General features: G+C 25.2%; 4 protein-coding genes across 9 annotated transcripts; 2 read left to right on the forward strand and 2 right to left on the reverse strand.

The window, feature by feature from the left end:
* The first annotated feature begins 1,411 nt into the window (after positions 1-1,411).
* Positions 1,412-2,100, forward strand: LOC122857139 (zinc finger HIT domain-containing protein 3). Its single transcript, XM_044159150.1, has 2 exons — positions 1,412-1,566; positions 1,653-2,100. The coding sequence occupies exons 1-2, from the start codon at positions 1,499-1,501 to the stop codon at positions 1,981-1,983; spliced, it is 399 nt and encodes a 132-aa protein (XP_044015085.1). The 5' UTR covers positions 1,412-1,498; the 3' UTR covers positions 1,984-2,100.
* LOC122857131 (beta-glucuronidase) lies at positions 2,036-5,121 on the reverse strand. Its single transcript, XM_044159136.1, has 7 exons — positions 4,405-5,121; positions 4,239-4,337; positions 4,001-4,177; positions 3,782-3,915; positions 2,592-3,696; positions 2,387-2,525; positions 2,036-2,318 (listed from the first exon to the last, which is right to left on the reverse strand). The coding sequence occupies exons 1-7, from the start codon at positions 4,528-4,530 to the stop codon at positions 2,137-2,139; spliced, it is 1,962 nt and encodes a 653-aa protein (XP_044015071.1). The 5' UTR covers positions 4,531-5,121; the 3' UTR covers positions 2,036-2,136.
* On the forward strand, positions 2,429-21,073 carry LOC122857133 (matrix metalloproteinase-2). 6 transcript variants are annotated; one of them, XM_044159142.1, is made up of 12 exons: positions 2,429-2,537; positions 10,524-10,623; positions 10,780-12,048; positions 12,848-12,949; positions 13,018-13,187; positions 17,756-17,902; positions 17,982-18,124; positions 18,203-18,361; positions 18,789-19,024; positions 19,102-19,403; positions 19,620-19,723; positions 19,788-21,062. In XM_044159142.1, exons 3-12 carry the CDS (start codon positions 11,962-11,964, stop codon positions 20,036-20,038), a joined length of 1,701 nt encoding a protein of 566 aa, XP_044015077.1. In that variant the 5' UTR covers positions 2,429-2,537; positions 10,524-10,623; positions 10,780-11,961; the 3' UTR covers positions 20,039-21,062. The 6 variants fall into 6 exon arrangements, with proteins under 6 accessions (XP_044015077.1, XP_044015079.1, XP_044015075.1 ...); XM_044159144.1 differs by lacking the exon at positions 2,429-2,537 and adding an exon at positions 7,736-7,939; XM_044159140.1 differs by lacking the exon at positions 2,429-2,537 and adding an exon at positions 7,964-8,232.
* On the reverse strand, positions 21,053-22,228 carry LOC122857137 (phosphopantothenoylcysteine decarboxylase). The gene is made up of 2 exons (XM_044159148.1): positions 21,411-22,228; positions 21,053-21,338 (listed from the first exon to the last, which is right to left on the reverse strand). Exons 1-2 carry the CDS (start codon positions 21,828-21,830, stop codon positions 21,138-21,140), a joined length of 621 nt encoding a protein of 206 aa, XP_044015083.1. The 5' UTR covers positions 21,831-22,228; the 3' UTR covers positions 21,053-21,137.
* Between the last annotated feature and the right edge of the window lie 50 nt (positions 22,229-22,278).

Here is a 22,278-nt window from a genome sequence, read left to right on the forward strand (position 1 = left end):
TCAATGAGGATATTTTATAGATGGAAAATTTTAGTATATATACACTTGATCAACAATTAAATAATGTAACCAGTACTCAACAGGCACAACGGTTAACCTGGCCCAGAAAACAAGCCGGAACTGTTGAAGGAATCAATGACCTTGGCACGAGTTGATATACCCGCTGCCCCTGCGATCTTCGTCTCTTTCCCTTTCGCCACTTATATATATATATATATATTATGCTCAATATACTCAATTTGCGGTTTTTTTTTTTTTTTTTCAATGTTTTTTCTCTTACTATGTTTACAGGAATTCCGCATGCCATGGACTCCATCAGCTACGGACAATTCAAATTTTGCACGTGCAACATCTTTCAATCGTTGCGACTATCAGTTACTTTTTTGTAGTAGTGTGCGAGACTCAGGTCATTTGCCTGTTGTCTCACCTCAATTTAAAAAAAAAAAAGAATTATTATATTTTTCAGGATACTTTATGAGAGGCTATTCACTTGGTCGCTTGCCGCATTTGTTGGGAGATGTCTACAGAATGACGAGAAATTAATAAAAGTCATATCTAAAAATCATTAATTGGGATAAACAAGTTCACGATGGTGAAATAAAAAAAGTAATTTGAAAAAAGAAAATATACTTACGGAGTTTTCTTGGGCATCAATCAATGAGCTCCACACATCACGGTGAAAATATTTCTTTACTTTTTCTCCGTAATGACTCGGGGAAAAAAAGGAAGATTTCCTCCGATATTTTTTCGTCAATTAAGTCGGGGAAAACATGGAGATTACTTTTTATAATTTATTGATAAATAATTGATAATAATATTATTTATAATAAATAAATTTTGCAAAAAAAAACATGTTTATATTAAAGACAACTTGGAAGAAAAAATTCTTCTTGGTAAAATTTTATATTTGTGTGGAATTTTTTTATGAAAAATATTATTGAATTTGACCTATATCCCATATATATCATTATAATTAAAATCATTATCGTCGTGATTCATTGAGACCCACCTTTATCTGATGGGTGGTTGTTTATCCAATTAATGACATTTTAATTTGACTCTTCATCGTCAAACGAGCTATCAAACAAATTCTAACAGTAACTTATAATTTATTACTTATTATAATTACTTATAAGTTGATATTAGAGTTTGTTTTAGTTCGTTTAAGTATTGTTATTTGATTTGAATCATTATTATGTTTAGTTTAAATTATGTAAATAACAATAATATATATAGTTTAGAAATAACAAATTTGAATCATAACTAGTTAATAACAGATTCCTGTAATTAATTATAATAGTTATAATAACCAAGTTACATCACTAGGTGTCACCATGATGCTATTATTAAATCCATGAGCCCAGCACACACACATATGGTTTTGGTATTGGTGTAGTGTTTATAAATAAAAACAAAAATATAAAAAAAAAAAAAACATTTAAATAAATAAATTAAACAAAAGAAAAATATTGTTATAAATATTGTAATTTTTTTAATAATGAAAATTTGCAGTGTGTGTGAGACTAATAATGCTCTCTATAAATGTCCAGCATGTAAAACACCTTAGTAAGTTGATTTATATATTTTTTTAATTGTTAGGTTATAATACTTGATTATTAATAAATAAACATTGTTATTGTTTATGTTTACAGTTGCTCAATTGAATGCTGTAAAAATCATAAATTAAATAAATGTGAAACATCAATAGCTGATGATAAAAATAATAACTCAACAGATGAATCTTTGGAAAAAAAATTTGAGTATAATTTTCCAACAGAAGACACAGTTCCTCTAGATAAACTTGAACTTTTACGTAGCAATGATGATGTCAAGCAGTGTCTTGCAAATCCTCATGTTAGAGATATCATTAAAGAAATATTAACATCACCAGATCAAATGACTGCCATTGGAAATGCTATAAGAGAGCCTATTTTTGATGAACTTGTTGGTGCTTGTTTACGACTTGTCGAGAAAAAAGAATAATTAATTTATCTGTAATATATTTTTAATCATTTCATAAATAATAACAAGTTGATGTTAATAAAACTTTTAATGTAATTTATTGTTTAACAAGTGCCATGATGGGTGATAGAAATTATGAAAAATAAACATCAATGAATTAATGTAAATATATATTTAAAATTCATTGTGAATTTCAATTGGTTTTGATACATAAGATTGAAGATCATTTGGTAATTCTTGTCCATCAATTTCATTAGCAAGTGCATGATAACGTCGACGAACATGATGTGCAGCCATTTTTGGTTGTCTGGTACGTGTAAATATACCTTTTTTATTTCCACCAACTCTAGTATATGCTAGATAAAAAATAACAATAAAATCATTATAATATAAAATTTATTTTTTAATTAATATTATAACTTACTCTCAGCAGTACGAAAATCAGCAAAATTCCATATGAATTCACCAATAAACCAGCCTTTATTTCTCAATATATCAAATGCTTCAAAATGTTTGGATAAAACTTTTGTTTGATATTCTTCACTCCATATATATTCTGGCAACTAAAAAACAAGGTAAAGAACAAATTAAGCTAATTAAATTAACATATAAATGAATCAAATATTAACCTCATGAAGACCCTCCATTGTATCTGCTCCATATTCTGACATGACAATTGGTTTATCATGTTTTGTATGCCAAGCTTGTGCTTCATCAACAACACGATCAATAATCATATCTAATCTTCCTGAATTTGAATACCATGAATTATATCTATTAAAACTAATAAAATCTAAAAATTGTCCAGCTTTATCTTCATCATAACCCCTAGCAAGTGCAGCTGTTATTGGTCTTGTTGGATCTAATGTTTTAGTATGTTTTGCAATATGTCTAAAATAATCTTCAGCTGCATTTAATTGTGTTCTTGGTTCATTTGCAATTGACCAAGCAATAACAGATGGTCTATTTTTATCTCTTCTTATTAATTCAGATATTGATTCTTTATGTCTAGCAAGTAATATTGGTGAAAAATTTTCTGTATCAACTGATGGACATTCATCAATAATAAGAAAACCTTGTCTATCAGCCATATCCATTATTTCATCACTGTATGGATAATGACTTGTTCTATATGAATTAGCACCAACCCATTTAAGTAATTCATGATCTCTTGTTATTGTAACAAGATCAAAACCTCTACCTCTTATTGGTGAATCTTCATGTCTTCCAAAACCACGTAAATAAATTGGTCTTTCATTTAACAGCAAACTTGTATTTGTCCATCTTATTGTTCTAATACCAACTGGTTGTCTATATATATCTGGTCCCGTAATATTTGGTATTGATACATTTATTTCTAGTTCATATAAATAACCTGGATTTGAATTCATACCTTGTGCCCACCATAATTTTGCATTTGGTACTTTTAATATACCAGTTAAACCATATAATGGCTCAGTTGTTATTAATGTACCATCATTTTCACGTAAATTAACAATACATTCTGGTATTTCATTTTTTTCTAAACCACCAATTTTTATAATATATTTTATTATTCCTGTATCACCAGATACAGATGTTTTAACAGTTATATCTTCAATATATAATTGTGGTTTTGTATGTAATAATACTGAACGATGAATTCCTGCATAATTAAAAAAATCAAATGTATATGATTGTATCCAAGTTCTTCCATATTCTGTTGGTGTATCAGTAAGTTTTCCTTGTGGAATACTAAAACATAATTAAAATATTAATATTAAATATTTTTTTTAACATATTAATTGTACATTGTATATTTATTTTTTTAATAAAGCACCTTGTTTGTAGTAGTGTATTATCAACAGCTACTGTTATCCGATTTTTATCACCATAGTTCAAGTAGTTTGATATCTCAGCTTCAAACGGCAAATGTCCCATCTCATGACTCGTTGCAAGACGTCCATTTATCCACTTGAAAAAAAATATATAATAATATTAAATATTAGCTTGTTGATATAAGGAAAATAAATATCAAAATTTAATTATTATTATTTACCACTTGTGCAAGATAATTTACTGATCCAAATCTAACAAAAACACGTTGATCAGACCATGATGTTGGTATGAAAAATGTTTTTTCATACCATACTGCACCAACATGATCTCGTAATTCTTTTGAAGTTGTTATGTCATTGTAAGATGAAGGTACTGGCATTTTAATGACATCAACTGACTGTTGACATAAATTTTTATTAATATACAATTAATAATTTATATTTAATCAATTAATTTACCTTGGATAAAGTATCATTGTACCAATGTTCACGATAACCTTTGAATAAATTTCCAATTGGTGAAATAGCAAAGTCCCAAAGTCCATCTAAAGATTTGACCTGTGGTATAAATATTATTTAGTAATAGTTTAATTATTTTTTGGACGTTTATAAATATTTTACTTGCCTCACGGGTCTCACTCTCTCGAGGATAAAGTAATCCAGGCAGAAAATCTTCTATAATTTCGACATCAGCAATTGTCAGGGTCGTCAAGAGTCCCAGTATTATATTAATTTTAATACACCAGTACATAATTTATTAAAATTTTTTTTTTTTATCATGTATATTTTTGACTTGATTCTTTTAATATTTATTGTTTTTAATATACTGGGATTTAATTGAAATATTTGTGTCTTTATATACACATAATTTCATATCAATAATACCAAAATATTAATTAAATAATATTTACAAATAAGATTATTGATAAAATATTGATTACTTGTGTAATTGAAAGACTTTATCATTTGAGTTTTAGTGGGGATTTCATTTGCGTTATATTGATTATCTTGTAGAAAAAAAATAAAATAAAATCAAAACAAGAGCTCAATAAAAATAAGGGTGATACTGGGTTCAATGAACGAATTGATTAAAGTGCACTGTTTTTTTATGAGACCTGGGATTTTTATTTCAAGTATTTTCAACAATCTAAGTCTACTTTCTATAGTAGAGTTTCATTTTTGAATTTTCTTTTTATAAATAGTTGGCTGAGATTTTATAGAAAAAAAAAAAAAGAAAAGTAGAATAGATTGAAAATTAAAAATTTTTCATATAACCATCTTTGGCTATTTGCCTATTTGATGGATTTCTTGTGGCTTTTTTTTTTTTTTTAGCATCTATAGCCTTGATAAGAAAATAGTAAAATAAATTATCATGAAAAAAAATTACTGATAGAAAAAAAATATTATTTCGAATGATAAATTTTATAAAAATTAATTTTTGTAAATAAATTTACATTTTTATAGTTTTCATTAATTTCGAATTACAAAAAGAAATTACACAATTTTTTTTTTTTCTATATCAAATATTTTTTATGATAACTTTTTCTATTAAAAAAAAAATTATATTTATTTAATTTATCATAATGATAATGCTTTAAAAAAAAATTATTATTATTCCATGGAAATTTTATTCTTATTTATTATTGATTTTGATAATTAAAATCCGCATAGAATAAAAATTAAATAAAAATACGCATGCGTTTAAAAAACCCAGAAAACACCCTTCAAATATTTGACATTGTAATTTTTCACTTACAATGTTTAAAAAAAAAAAAATTTTAACAAGAAACAAGCCAACTAAATATTTTTAATTTTAAGCCACTAAGTACACATATATAAATTAAATTTCAAGTTTGTCAAACACACCAGTAGTGTTGATAAAATAAAAAAAAAAAATAAAAAATTTTAACAATCAACAATTGTATTTGTTATCATATTGATATTATGATGTTAAATATTTTTTTAATGCCGGGTGTGTATACTCATTGATGCACTCTGTATGACTAGATGAACATCAGAGGATTATAGTTATCTACTTCAATCTCTTCTCATTCGTACAAGTATTTTTCTGATCATTATATATGTATATAGCTCACACCAATGGAACCAGTTGCTTACACAGTTATCCCCATGGTTTTTATTTTATTTTTCATATATTTATTTGACTAGGATGGGCACATTAGCATCTCAGCAACACCTTTTATTTTGTCAGCTTGAATATATAATATTGCATTTAAAGAAAATGAGAGAGAAAAAGGGAAAAATAAAAAGAGAGGAAGAGGAGGAGAGACAGGAAACGGTAGCGAGACAGACATGTTTATTTATCGTGTCATTGACTTCTTTGACAAACTTGATTATCAATAACTTATTTATGCAAAAATTTATAAATACTTTATATTAATTAGTATATAATAATTAGAATTGGAAATTTTATTTCATTTAATTCAATTATTTATTAATTACACCATAATAATTCAAAAATTACGGTAAAAAATATATAGAAAATATTTGTCGGAATTTTCTTTGCTCATTTTAGATGTTGAAACTTTTTATTTTTTTCATTGAAATATAAATTAAATAATTTTCTATTATTTTTACATTGAATTATTTTATTAGTATATATTAGTTTATTTGAGTCTTAAAAAACTTGAGAGAGATTAGGCCGATGGGTTATCTGAATTTATCAAGTTAATAAGCGGATTTGAAGGCAGTTGTTGACCCTATATTTTTCATTTATAATCTAGGTTATACATAAGAGGTCAACACCATCCCTCTGTAACAATCAGACATTTCCTGTGTGTCATTATATTTTATATAGTTTGAATCATTTTGATATATAAATGTCGTATCATTTTATATTTTCATTATTTTATTATCATTTTTATTCTTTGTTTAATATTATAATCGTTATCAAAAGTTATTTTTTATTATTTTTATTATTGTTCAGGGTCATTTCTTTTGTTGAAATGCAATATGATTCAACCTCTAAGATGTGAGTCAATTTTGAAGTCTTTAAATTGATAAAACAGATGCACTTTTATACACAAACATTTTATAAAATTTATATGAATTTTTAAATTCTTTTTTTCGGTTCGAAAAGTACTATAGTTACTACTAAAATATAAAGTACTAAATTTGACTTCCTGCATATATATTGTAGGGCGCCCACTGATTTTCTTCGCAGGATGAAATTCATTCATCAAGCTCTTATCATATTTGAGTTAAAACGTATACAATATATTATATTTTTTTTATCTTTGTTCGAAGGAAATGAATGGTCATTGGCCTGAATTTATTTCGTTGACGTTTTTTTTTTTATTTAACTTGCATTAAATAAAAACAGCCCTCAGACAAAAATTTTTATAGTTTATTTTTATGATATCAATTGGATCATAAATTATATCGAATCTATTTATATATATAATTGAATTGAGTATAGTTAACATTTTTATCGACATTGATATTGTCTTAAACGAAACGTTCTTTTGTTGGTAAGGATGTATATTAAATTCAAGAATATATCCTTGAATTTTCTCCGTAATTATTTCGATAGAAATTACTCAATAATTTGTCCGACGAAATTCCAATCGAAGCAAAAATATTTCTATCTAAAAAAGTATATAAAAATATCGAATCAATTCATCATTCAACAATCGAAAAAAAAAACAGAACAATTACTTTTAAATTTGAATAATTAATTTTTGCTGTCTTTCGAAATTTCTCGTCATTTTTTTTCGAAAATTCGAAACAGTTTTCGATCTCCCTGCATTGTCGAAATAGTAATTTAAATTTTACGTTGCATCTATCGAATAAAAATAAGGAAAATATGCAATTAAAAATAATAATTAAAAGAAAAAAAGAAAACTAATGTGCCGCATACGCGATTTGACCCCCGGAATGGACATGTGTACATATCGGCCTGTGTGGGCGGGTCTGAGTGAGTCGTCATCCGGTGAATTGAGACGGACAAAGACAACGACGAGTAGAGCATCCGAGACATGGGTGATTGAAAAAAAACACTCTAACATTTCTTCATTGCAAAGGGGGCGCTGAACGATGACGATAGTTTTTTAAATATAAATAAATAAAATATAAATAAACAAAAAAAGAAGAAGAAAATTCAAAAAGAAAAAAATCTGGATCAACTGATAATAGAGCAAGTAATCATTGATAAAATCAATTGCCAATTGATTGTACAGTAGTGTAGCGTTATGTTCGATGTATCCATAAAAATTAAAATTCAAATTTGAGACAAAGTGAAATTGTTGCACGGTGGTGTGACGACCAAGATAGAAAACTTGAGATGATATAGGCTTGTTGAAAGCCAGGAGGTACAACTTTAACACAGCCACTGTGGTGTACATATAGACTAAAAAAAAAAAAAATAAAAAACAACAACAGTAGCTAGTACTATAATGCTGCAGGCAAAAATTCTGGAAGTGAAAAGTCAAATGTGAGTGCCAACGAGTAAGAAACGACAAAGAAGTGTGTGATCCATTTTAAGTAGGTTTACCATCGTTGAATATAAGGCAATATATATATAATAAAATAAAAAGAAAAAGATAAAAAAGCTTGTGATCAGAGCCAACAAACTACTGCTTCATAAAACTCAAACAACGAAAAAACCAACAGTCGCGCGACACGCGGTGCATCGTACGCACGTACGCATGGTTATCGCGTGTGTTATTGCGTGAGTGTTTCGAAATCCCTTTTATTATTTTTTTCCATAAATATATTCCCCTTTATCGAAATTTATTTTTCCATCAATTTTTATTTTTATAATACTGAATTTAAATCAAATCTGTCCATACACTGCACAATATCAACAACTTGAATTTTATATATTCTCTTGCAAGGATCAATCAACACATCAGCAGCCAAACAACCCTCCCACTTGAATCTTCTTCATATTAACAGCTGTTATCAGATATATATATATACTTCAGCTGTCACGTTGATGTTTTATTCTCACTGCACACAGCATCAACACAATTATAAAAATATATTTTAATATAATAATTATTATCAGGTCTGTCTGTAACAAAAAAAAAAACCATTAAATTCCATTTGAAATACATTTTAGTATATGGTTATTGAATGCTTGTTAAGTGCACTTAATTACATGGATGACTTGTTGAAAAAATTACATTTAAATGCATTTATTGTTGGCTAACTTTGATAATATATTGTGTGAATGATGTTTGGATGGTTTGTTTATTTATTTGTGTGTATGTGGATGATTGTGTTGACTTTTGGTTTCCTCTCTAAAATATTATTTTATTTTATCTATCGTTTATCTTCATCAAAAGTTTAATCTTCCTTCACAATTTGCCCCAACTGTCACTGTTCTTAAGATGCTCATATGCACTCTAAATTTAACATAAATAAATTTTTTTCATGAATTTTTGTATATTACTATATATGATGTGACGTTTTATTTCTATTGATTCTTCATGACACTCATGTCTGCCTGATATTTGCTGCTGCTTTTTTTTACTCAAAAATGATTCATATATTTTTATATATATATGGGGCATGCCATCTCAAATTACCGGCTTAAAACCCTCTTAACTTTTGCTGAGTTTGCTAAATTTTTTTCTCCAATGTTTCTCTAAGAAATTAGAATTAGCTGGAGCTTTAAAACACATACGCAAGTTTGAATTTTAGATAAGGAATTTAATTTAAAAATTAATGGAAAGTATAATGGAGAAATTTTATTGATATTTTTTTGTTAGTTTTAACAAGTAAAGTGGTAGCAAAGGATTGTACGATTTAACATGAAATACCCCGTAGTATTTAAACGTAGTAGGTTGAGTCACAAGCGTGACTTTCTATATATATGTATATATATTTTTTTATATCTATGTATACATTAAGAATCATTCATAAGTCATAGCGCACTATGTAGTAAAATTAGCAATTTATTTTTTTTTTCATTATTTTAATTTAACAATTTATGCTAAAATGTTTATCATTAAATTTTATTGAAAAATTTATAATTAAAAGCATAGATGATTTTTATTTTTTTTCTTATTCATTGATTGGTTTAATCAGCCCAGCTGGCAACGACCTCGGTTTCCATGTTAAGTAAGACCAGTGTTATTAAAGAGTCTTACTATCTTCTCTTTGTATACAAACATATATACATTTATAAATATTATTACAAAGTGAATTTACAATCAAAAAAGACCTTCAGAAATGCAACTTTTATAGAAATTCTCATCTGGATTTTAAAGTAAAAAATAAAAACAGAAGATGCAGCTAAAAAAAACAAATATTTTCACGATTTTTTTCACAATTTTCTCACAGTTAAATTATAAACAATTTTTAAAAAATTATAATAATATTTAGTTAATTTATAAATAATATAAAATATAATAGCTAATAAAAATTATTATTTTTTAAACTATATATACAACTACCCTGTATTTAAAATTTATTTTTATATATTTGAAAAAAAAAAATGTTTGTTATCACAGCTGTAACTACATGACACACGTGATAATCAATTTGAAACAATTACTATTTTTTTTTTTCTTCATTTTTTTAAATGATTAATTTATTTCTTAAAGTTTTTGTTTAAAAATTATTTTATCGCATTGTTAATGGAACAAAGAAATTCTTGATTCAAGTGAATTTTATTTTAATCTAATCACAAAGCAGACCCAACCCTGCTAAAATAAAAAATATATCCTTGTATAATATTATACATATACTAATGCCATTCATTTTTTATTTTTGCAGACAAAATTCTTGGAAACATCGTCGACCCACAGAGTCCCGAAAAACTCACCATTGTCAATGACAACAGCTTTTTTTTAATGCAACATAATCAATTATATAGGTAAGCTATAAAAATTTATACAATGAATGAATAAATTATTTTTTCTAAATTAAATTTCGAATAGCCTAACATAGGTGTTAAATATTTCGTCAAAAAAAAAACAAGTATATATTCTACGATATATAGTGTTATAATTTATTTTTTTTTGTCTAACAGGGTTTAAGTGGAATTGGCGACTTTTTTTGATGCCTGGCAATTGAATGGTTACTACCAGTTTAAAAGTGTGACTAATCCCTCTGGTCAGAGAGTCATAAAAAAAGGTTACTGAAGTCGAAAAAAACAATAATAATAAACACATTAAAATTCAGAAACACAGACAACTAAAATATAATTTTAAAGAAGAAAAAACTTGAATGAAATTTGAACAAAGACTTTAAGAAACAAAAATATCTTTTTAAATTGTCTTCCGGTTGAGAAATTTGATCCTACCTGTGAATAGAGAAAACTTTATATGTGATCTTGGTAAAATTTAAATCATTGAACTCAATTCATTGTTAAACTTTGAATTTGAAAATATAGAGAAAAATAATTAATTTCTATATGAAATTTTGGTATGGTTTATTGAATTTAAAAGTCTTGAAAATTGTTCAATTAAATTATATTTAACTTTGTTACTATTGACTCACCAAGATTTAGATGAATAATTGAAAAAGAAAAAATTTATTTAAAAGGAAAAAGTATATTTGGTATGATTAATTGATAATTAATTGATTTTTCCTGATGTATGCATTATGACTTGTGATTCTCATGACACATACTAATTATGATTCATAAAAATTTTGCAAACAGGAAAGTGGGTTTTGAATTGGTAGAAAAAAGAAGATATCAAAAAAATTGGAAAGACCCAGGATCACGACTGTCTTTTAAATGATTACAATAATAATTCGTTGAATCATAATGATAATTTGAGTATCTTAAAAAAAATTTAATCACAGTGAATGTAAATTTGTCAGTGGTGTCTTTCACTCCTTGTCAATTTCCTTTCTACATAAGTTGTGTTGAAGAAGAGCCATCTGAATACTCAACGGTCAGTGTCATTTTCTCTTTCTCATTGGCAACATTATGATTTCTCATTCACTGCACGTTGGCCATGAAGTTTAAAGTGTGTATATATATACCAAAGTTTTTTATATTATTTTCACAAGTTTTTTTAAAATTTATTATCAGTGATATTAAAAGTGCCTCTGTTTACCAATCGTTTTAAAAATCAATGATATATGCATTGTTTGTAAATAAATTTTTTACAGTGTTGTTAAAGTTTTGTGTTACGATATAGTGTTTTTTTTTTTTTTTTAAATTGTTTATTTGTTTTTTCAAAAAAAAAAAAAATTGTGTAAAATGATTTTTAAGGTGTTAATAATTGGTCTAATATCTCTTGCCAATGCAGCTAATATTCGTCCATCAATTTATGCCGATGAAAAAGTGGTGAGTTTCTTTTTTTTTATTAATTTTTTTTTTTTTAAATAAAGTGTTATACTAGCTAGAGGTAAAATCGTGAAATTCCAAGTTCAAATCTTGACTTAGTTTATTTTTTAGCAAAAATTATATTGATTATGCTTGAGCTCAAAGAAACAGTTAATTGTCTTTTAAAATTATAAAATTTATATAATAAAATTATAATTTTTTAGTTATTTAAAAAGATTGTGTCAGACACGAAAAGAAATGTAAAAAAAAAACCTTGTTTCATCTCCGGAGATTGCATAGTTTTTTTTTTTTTTTTCAAGCAGAATTTAGTTGGAGAGTGAGCGTCGACGACTTATTGCATTTTAAAATCTATATATAATATTTTCTATTTATAAACACACCTTTCATTAACCCAGACTATGAACTGGCTTGCATCGGGTCACTACCGTATGCAAAATTCCATTTTAATTGATCAAATAATTATATGAAAATTTATTTTTATTGATAAATCAATAAATGAAATATTTCTTTATTTAAAAATACAATTCATTATTAAATTTATGAATCATATATGCCATTTGTTAGATGATCATACTCTAAATGTTATTCTTTCAAAGATTTTATTTGTCACGTTATGCTGTATATCATATCCATAAAATGATTCAGTTATTTCAACATTTTTTAAATGAATTTTTATTGGTATTTAATAGTTGGATTACAATAAGACTGGAATTTTAAAAATCCAACAGGATTTAAATCAACAAGCATAATTATAAAATTTAAAATTTACTTGACATATTTTTTTTATTCTTTTTCTCAGCAAAATTATCTCACAAGCTTTGGATATTTGCCAGAAAGTGACAAAGAGATAGCAAATTTAAGAACGGATCAACAGCTACGAGAAGCAATTCGTGATTTACAGGTAAATATTAAAATTAATTTTTAATATACTTATCATCAAGTATAAATATATTTACATTTATTTTTTAGAGTTTTGCTGGTTTACCAACAACTGGTGAGATTGACCAAGCAACATCAAAACTTATGAATTCACGAAGATGTGGTTTACCAGATAAATCTGATTCTCAACATCACCACTCAAGACACAAACGATTTGCCATTCATGGCTCACCTTGGCGTCATAGAAATTTAACATGGAGGTGAGTTTAGAAATTTTTTAAATCGAAATTATTCAATAGAAAAATGTATCTTGAACTAAAATTATATTATCACGTGTAAAAATATTTATATATTTTATAAAATATTGACTAAATGAGTGGATATATATTTTGACGTGTAAATTTCAAGTGGAATGTAAATGATAGAGAGTACGTAAACCCGGGTAGAGTATAGAGAGGATTGTCGAGTGATTGAGTTTGGTGGATGTAGTGCAACTTGAGAGAGGCATGATGAATAGTATGCTATCAATAGGACAGAGAGATGAGGCTATTTGAAGCAGAATTAAATCTGAACAAATGAAAAACTATATAGATTTATCATGACAGATAACCGTTGTTGTTGTTGTTGTTGATAAAAAAAACATACACACAATGATAACCAATCAATCACTATAGCACAATTAATCCAAGTCAAATGAATTTTTAAATTAACATCTTGTTAGCTAAATAAGTGACTTTTTAATTGTTGATTAAAGTATTTATCATTGATTAATTATCAGAAATAATTAATGCTAATAATCTATTAGTGTCATACAATGAATTTACATATTGTGGTGAAAATAATTCATGCAAATTTTTTTGGCATTACTCTCTAATTACTTCAATTATTTTCATCATTTGAGCTTTTTTTTTTTTCTCGTCATTACTTGGATATATTTTGTAAATTTGATTGGACTAATTTCGAATAAAAAAGGGGAACAATCGACTCGGTAATGCACATATAATATGATGAAAATATAAAATATATTTTCAGTATTTATTCATTGTTTTTTTAATGATAATTATATGACTTTTTTTTCATATATTTTTTTAACTCTAATCAATAATTTTTCATGGCATGTTGCTCCACAAATAACGACATATGTTTGAGTAAAAAATAAAAATTATTAGAGAGGCGATGATGATAAGCTTTTATACTATCATCATTGCTGGATACAAAATAACGCCCACTCATATGTATACTGTCATGATATAAATAACATTTAACTGAATTTTTATCATTTTATTATTTATTTTTATGGTACTGTTATAAACCTTGTGTTTATATAAAAAATATATTCAAATGCATTTTTAAAAGATTACTCTGTTTCCTCCGGAAGTAAAGTTTAAAATTCAAAAAAAAAAAACAATCAAAAAGAATTTTTGCTGTTGCGTTTGTTTTATTTATTATTATAGTATTTTTAAAAAAATCTTGTCGAGTGTTTTTGACTTTCAGTCGCACCCTTGTATGTTGCACCAAGTTTCATGTTATTTTTTTAAAAAGTATATTATAAGATTCATGAATACATAGCCACAAAAAAAAAAAAAGGAAAAAATTCAAAAAGTAAAATAACTTTTAGAGAGTGGAATAAAAATAAAAAAAAAAAAATTTAGAGGGTGTATGCATGAAGAAAAAAAGGGTTGAGAATTGAGTGTAAATTTTTATGATAAATAAAATTGCGTGCGCATTTTATTTGCCACCACTACTGGTATTTCGAATCTGTATAAGGTCGACATCGTCGACGTGAACATGATCGGATCGCGTTTTACCACTGTCAGTTGATCAGTACATTTCGTTGTACGCGTTTTAACAATTCTCTTATTATTTAAATATTTTTATTATATATAAAATTAAAATTTCATGGAATAGATATTAATGACGATTCAAAAAATATTTATCAAAAATATGGTGAGTCAATTCAAGTCGTAATGTACATTTATATATCAAAAGCATGTCTATATTTTTAATTTTTAAATAAACTTTTGAATAATTTATATTAATGAAAATATAGAAAAATCAAATTGATATTTTATTATTAATCAATTGGTATTTTTATTGCAAAAATTTATAAATTTTAATTAACAGTTTATTGTATTTAAAAATGCATGTTGTTTTACTCTAAGAATTATTTGAATCACATGTAATTTTTCGATTGACTTGCTCGATATCAAAGACAAGAAATATGAGTTTATTTTATCATCAATGTAGATATTTTCTAAAAAATTTCTTCGAATAAATTTTACATTTTATTGAGACGAAGATTTTTTTTATTTTAAAAACAAAAATCAATTTAAAAACGTGGAATATATATTTGTTTGCTATTTTTATAAATCGAATGAATTGATTTTTATATTTAAGCAATCTATCAAGTAATAAATAATTTGTAATTTAGTTTAAACTGGAATAAATTTATTAAATCTTGATTTAAACGCATGCCAATGGCATCATTTAAAAATCAATCAAAGAAATCATTGTATAAAATTTTTCAGTTACAAAATAAAAAACAGTTAAGAAAAAATGTAACAAAAAAAAATTCATAAAGTAATTATAATTATTTTTTTCAATCAAAAGCTCTTACACTAAAAAATTTTACTATTTCATTTCCTCATTAATAATAATAGAAAAAAAAAAAAAAATACTTAAGCCTCAATATCTCCTGGAAATTATCCAACAAAAATGAATAATTAAAAAATTTAAAATCAATGTTTTTTATGTATTTTTAATAACTTGTTAATGAGATATTATTGTCTCGTATAATAACAAGGCTTATAATAAAATTATGAGCCAAGTATATTGTGCACTTAAATGAACACATTCTCTATTATAAATTATAATAATACACAATTATGTATTACACATATTATAGTATAACAATGTCTCTTAAGTTACACAACAACTTGTGATATTATAATGAAGGAATTCCATGTTAAATAAGAGTATCAAGAGCCAGTACCAATAATTATAAAAGCAATAAAACCACTGTAAAAATAAAATATAACTCAACATTTTTAATTAATGAAAAAAAATAGATTTTTGTTATTAAATAATTATGTACATCTTCAAATTGACTTTTTCACTTTTTAAAATTTTATTTCTATCAACTTTTGTCATATATATTTAAGCTGTATTAATTAAAATGTCAATGATAATTATTCAGGTTGAAAAAAAAAAGCTTGAAATTTTAAAAAATTAAAAATTAATAAGTCAATTTTTAGAGAATGCATATATGTAATGGCTCAAAGGAGTTATAATTCATATAGTATATATTATATAGTCTATCCTTTGCGGCATCAAGTCGACCTAATTATTTAAGAGCACAAGTACTATATATACTTTGTCATATATCAAAGTTAAATATATTAATTGGTTTTTCATCTCTAAAGGCTTTCGATTTAATTTAATCGTGGTTACTCTTTGTGCGTTGATAGATATGGGTGTCATTTTAAATATTGCAGACAATAATTATTCTATAAATTAATATGGCGCCTGAATAATTGTAAATTAATTTGTACTTATTATAGAAAAAAAAAAATAATTAATTATTGAATATTTAAAACAAATTGATGAAAATATTTTCTGTAATGTTTTTTTTTTTATCTTCATGAATTACAACTTATGCGAGTGTGGATATTTTTGGTTTATTGATAAGCATTTAAAGAAGAATGAATTCAACAAATTTTTAACGTTTTTCGTTGACTCACTCAACCTGGGTGTGATGCTTGCCTAATAGGCTCCCAAGTAGCCATCACAACCTTTTTGAGTGAGCGAATGGGATCGTTTTATGACAACCAACTTCATCTGAATGCTGTATTTTATATTTCAACTTGAAGAAACTATTTAATGATAGTATATAAAATTTAGTTGTTGAACAGCTTTATTGTTTTCATGTGTGTATTTTGGCACATTTACAAAAAAGACAAGTTATTAATAAATTATTGTAGATAAAATGTTATGAATATAATAAAATTTTCAATCAACATATTATATTTTTTATTTTTAATGTCTATGATATTAGTTGACTTGTATATTTTCAATTTATTGCTATTAACCTTTTAAAAAAAAGGTGATGATATCATATTTATTAACCCCAGTTAAAATTCAGAATGTCGTCATTGTGTTAGATAACTTGAACGAACAAAAAATAAATAATTTCATGCTAAATTATACAAGTTATATTTGCAATAAAATAAAAGCTTTCTATTTTCAAGTAATTGATTATTTGCAAATCTTTAAATTTATTCTAAAAGCTTGTAGATAGAAAAAAAAATTCCAAGCAAGTCCTGAGGGTTGAAATTTAAAAGTAGAAAAAAAAAAAAAAAAATTGGCGATGTCATTAAAATATAGAGAAGGGTTTCAACTTGATGATTCAGAATAGACTTCATCATGTACACTTGATTTGACTTGCAGTCAGTAAGAAGTGGACAAAGTTCAAGTGAGAATATACTACATACAAGAGTTTTTTTTTCTTTTTTTTTTTAGGGTGCAACAAGACATCTTGAAAAATAAAACAAAACGTGCGTGATAAAAAGTTTACAGAGGGTTGTGAAATTTTTAAATAAGGCTGTACTGTTTTTTGTACACAGCCACTTTATATAAATTATTATGTTTCGATCAAATGCAGTATCATGAAGAGAAAATATAAAAAATTACTAAAAGATTTATCATGAAATTAAAAAATAATAACTAAAAAATTTTCGACTATTTTTCAAATGTTTTTTGGTTTATCAATATATGAATTTTATAATTTATTAAACAATACAATTATATGTATATTTTTTTTTGATTTCAGTTTGAGAACAGAACGACCTGGTGGTTTAAATACCCACGAAGTACGACGGGAATTGGGTAGTGCTTTAAATTTATGGGCAAGAAATTCAAAACTAACATTTCGAGAGATTAATAGTGACCGAGCTGATATTCTCATTTATTTTCAACGGTAAGAGATTATTTTTGATTACGTTTTTTTAAAAAAATAAATAATATCAAATTGATACATTAATTTTTTTTTGGTACAGACATTATCATGGTGATGGATATCCTTTTGATGGTCGAGGACAAATATTAGCTCATGCATTTTTTCCTGGTCCTGATCGAGGTGGTGATGCACATTTTGATGAAGATGAAATTTGGTTATTAAATAACGAGAGTACTGAAGATGGTAAAATTATGATTTTTAAAAAATTCATTCAACTTGAAATATTTTAAATATCTTTATATTGTTTTTTTGTTTTTTTAGGAACAAGTTTATTAGCTGTTGCTGCACATGAATTTGGTCATTCACTTGGGCTTACACATAGTTCAGTTCGTGGTGCATTAATGTATCCTTATTATCAAGGAATTTCACAAAATTACGAGTTGCCTGATGATGATCGAAATGGAATTCAACAAATGTATGGTATGTTATCAAGCAAAATTATTCTTTAAATTTATCATAATGCTTTTAAAAATAGACAAAATAAAAAGTAGTACATGAAGAGAATAATAGACAATAATATCTTCTTGTTTTTTCTCATACTATTTTCTATTTTTGTGTTTAATTTTTTTGACCTGAATATATAAAGCTAAATAAAACAAAAAAATTAATAGAATGAAATTATTTTCATGACAGTTTAAATACACTAGCAATTTAATCTGTTACTCCTGATGAAGATTTAATCATTCGAATAATTAAACTTTAATTACATTATTGTTTTTCTAAAGAAAAATAAATAAATAACATTTTAATTTAATTTTTATAAATTAAAAATATTAAAAGTACTTTTAAAATATTTTAATTTTGTTTAATTTCTATATTGACTGGGGTTGTTTTTTTTTTTTTTAAGGTGCACCAGAGGATAAACTGTGGGCAAATATACCAAAGAGCCATTCAACTCAACCACCACGAGCAATGCCAACGACAACAATACCAACACCACGACGAACTCATTATCCATCAACAAGATGGGGACATCCAAAAACATCAAGACCACTACCAGCAGATGATATTCCTGATAAATGTGATACCAGTTATGATGCCATTACCATTATCAGACGAGAAGTATATGTCTTCAAAGGAAGTGTAAGTTGTTAAAGAAAAATAATAATAAATTCTTAAATTGGTATATATTAAACAAGTTTTATTAATTGTTAATTTAGTATCTTTGGAGAAAAGGTGATAAAGGAATTTACCATGGTTATCCAACAAAAATAACTGGAGTATTTAAATTTCCACATGATATTGATCATGTTGATGCAGTTTATCAAACAGTAGATGAAAGAAAAATTGTATTTTTCATTGGTAAAAAATATTATGTATTTAATGCTGGTAATCTTGAATCAGGTTATCCAAAACCACTTAAAACACTTGGTCTACCAGAAACACTTGAAAAAATTGATGGTGCTTTTGTCTGGGGATATAATAATCGTACTTATTTTTTTAGTGGCACTATGTATTGGAGGTGATTATTTAACTATTATTTTAAACATTAAATAAACTTGGATAGATTTTTTTTTAGCTTTCTATTAAGTTTAAAAAAAAAATATTTATATAAAATTTACACGTGTTAGACACATGTTAGATTAGCTTTAAAGTTATTAGAAAATAAAAAAAGCTTTTTATCTTTTGTTTAGTTTTATAATAAATTGATTAAATTTTTTTTTTTTTGATAATTTAGATTTGATGAATCTTCACATGAAGTTGAATGGGATTATCCCAGAGATATATCTATGTTTAAAGGAGTTAGTTATAACATTGATACTGTCTTTCAATGGAAAAATGGTAAAAAAAAATTAATTAATATTATTTTAATTTATTTTTAACTTTGCTAATTTATGTATTTTAGGAAAAACATATTTTTTCAAAGGAAAAGGATACTGGGAGTTTGATGATTTACGTATGCGTGTTGCACATAAGACACCAAAATTATCAGCACCATTTTGGATGGATTGTCCATCACCTGGTATTGAAACAAATGACATTGATTATTCACCAAGAAAAGCAAAAATTACACTAAATTCATCATCACAAAATTCTATGAAATTTTCAATTATAATAATCAGTTTTTTAATAACAATTTTCATTAAAAAAACGTAAATTATATATAGTTATTTTTTTCAATAATTTAAAATAGATAAAATTAAATAATAGGGATCGATAAATGTTCACGAGTGACCTTTTTTTATATAAAAATATAAAAAATAAATACGAAAATAATAATTAAAGTTTTTGCAAATGAAAGTATAAACTTTTTTTTTTAATTTTATAAGAAAGACGAGATTGTGGTGCTTATATTTTTACTACTCAATTTATAATTTTTCAAGTTGAAAATTGCTCGTTTATTTATTTAAATAAAAAAAAGCCTTGACAAATGTAAATGTAAAAAAAATATATTTACAATTTGATAAAAAAGCCAGAAAATAATTCTAAAAATATAGAAAAAATATCGTAAAATTATCCATAAATGTATTTACTAATTTTATAATAATATATTTGCTTACCAAAAAGCACTGAGTTCATAGATCAGTTTTACAAACTGTGATATTTTAAAAAGAGTTGGAGAGTAAGATAAAAAAAAAAGAAAATATTCTAATTAAAATTATCTAATACAAATGTATCAGTTAATTTTTTTACCTCGTTTAAAATGATTCTTAAATAAATGTACTATTTTAAAATTAGATTTAATATATAATCAAATCTTATTGAATTATAGCTTTCATTTTTATATTAATTTTATATACTTAAATAAATAAATAAAAAGACCAAATGTGATCTATCAATTTATAAATTGCATCGATAGTAAATTTATAGTTTTATATTTTAATTAAATAATTTTTTTGTTTTGTATATTATAAAATAAAAATTGTGCAATGAGTTATGAACATTGACAATGATAATTGTCAAGCTAGAATAATAAATTTATCTCCAATTTACAAAGATAAAATATTTTTAACAATACCAACTGAAATAGAAAAAATAAAACAAGATAAATAGCAATTAAATAAATAAAAATTCCACATAAATAAACAATACAAAAATCAGTTAATATTTAAAATTAATAATAATATTAATAGTTAAATTGTATTTTAAATAAATAAATTAGTAACAAAATTTTATTATGAAAAAATGATGGTCGCTTTTATTCGCTGTATATTATATCGTACATCTATCATCAACATAGAACATTTTCTAAAATTTAATTTACATATTTAACAGATTTACTTTGATTATAACGTTTTTCAGTTGGTGTATATGATTCCCAAAGATTAAGGGATCTAAGTGTTGCATTAATAATTGTATCAACTTCAGCCATTGCACCAATTCCAGTATCACCACACATGAGGGTCTTGGTAATGCAATTTATTTCTTTGTAACCCCAAGATTTTAATTTATCGATCTAAAAAATATATAATTAAATTATTCAAAATGTAAATAATATATAACTTATAATTTGAGGAATATAATTTACTTGTGGTGCTGTTACTGGATGTTTCCACATCATTGTATTCATTGCAGGACAAAATAATAATGGTTTTGTTGGATCCCATGCTCTTGCAACACAAGTTAATATATTATCACAAATACCAGATGATAATTTACCAAGTGTATTTGCATCAAGTGGTGCAATTAAAAATAAATCAGCCCATTTAGATAAATCAATATGTAATACTGGATCACCACGATCTTGCCATGCAGCCCATTCAACAGTATCTGATAATATTTGTGTACCAGTTGGTAATTCACATAATTTTAAAAAATGTTTTGAATTTTCAGTAACAACTATTCTCACATCAATATTATTATCTGTTAATTGTTTACAAATTTCAGGAACTTTTATTGTTGCAACACTTCCAGTACAACCCAACAGTACACGTTTTTTCGTTGCCATAATTATCGTTATAATTTTAATTCAAATTACCAAACAGTAATGTTGTAAATTATTTTAACAACTCACTAGTTTTTTTTTTTTTTTTTTTTGATTCAAGAGTTAGCAATTATTCGATAGATTAGAAACAATTTTCATTATTATTTTTTGTTCTATTCAACTATGAGATATGTCTGTGTGATATAACCAATATTAGATTTTACTTTTTTTTTTTTTCTTCTAACTTTATTGATTTAATCAACTGTGTACTACTAAACTTTTCTATGTGTCACTTAAATTTGTAAATAAATGCTTGTACTTATTAATTTTTTTCTCTTTAATTTTGACTATTTTTTTTTATTATATTGTAGATTAATTATGTTAATTTGTGTGTTCAAGTGAATAATAATAAGCAACTAGAGTGAAGAATATTGTGATAATAATTAATAATTTTGAAGACAAGTTAAAGGTT

Source organism: Aphidius gifuensis, linkage group LG5, assembly GCF_014905175.1.
Source record: "Aphidius gifuensis isolate YNYX2018 linkage group LG5, ASM1490517v1, whole genome shotgun sequence".
NCBI lineage: Eukaryota > Metazoa > Arthropoda > Insecta > Hymenoptera > Braconidae > Aphidius > Aphidius gifuensis.

Coding starts and splice junctions, on each gene's coding strand:
- LOC122857139 (XM_044159150.1), top strand. CDS start 1,499: ATGAAAATTTGCAGTGTGTGTGAGACTAATAATGCTCTCTATAAATGT. Junction 1,567..1,652: donor CCAGCATGTAAAACACCTTA/GTAAGTTGATTT, acceptor TTATGTTTACAG/TTGCTCAATTGAATGCTGTA.
- LOC122857133 (XM_044159142.1), top strand. CDS start 11,962: ATGATTTTTAAGGTGTTAATAATTGGTCTAATATCTCTTGCCAATGCA. Junction 12,950..13,017: donor AAGCAATTCGTGATTTACAG/GTAAATATTAAA, acceptor TTTATTTTTTAG/AGTTTTGCTGGTTTACCAAC. Junction 13,188..17,755: donor CATAGAAATTTAACATGGAG/GTGAGTTTAGAA, acceptor TTTTGATTTCAG/TTTGAGAACAGAACGACCTG.
- LOC122857137 (XM_044159148.1), bottom strand. CDS start 21,830: ATGGCAACGAAAAAACGTGTACTGTTGGGTTGTACTGGAAGTGTTGCA. Junction 21,339..21,410: donor ATCCAGTAACAGCACCACAA/GTAAATTATATT, acceptor TATATTTTTTAG/ATCGATAAATTAAAATCTTG.
- LOC122857131 (XM_044159136.1), bottom strand. CDS start 4,530: ATGTACTGGTGTATTAAAATTAATATAATACTGGGACTCTTGACGACC. Junction 3,916..4,000: donor TAAATTATCTTGCACAAGTG/GTAAATAATAAT, acceptor TTTTTTTTCAAG/TGGATAAATGGACGTCTTGC. Junction 2,319..2,386: donor TGATTTTCGTACTGCTGAGA/GTAAGTTATAAT, acceptor TTTTTTATCTAG/CATATACTAGAGTTGGTGGA.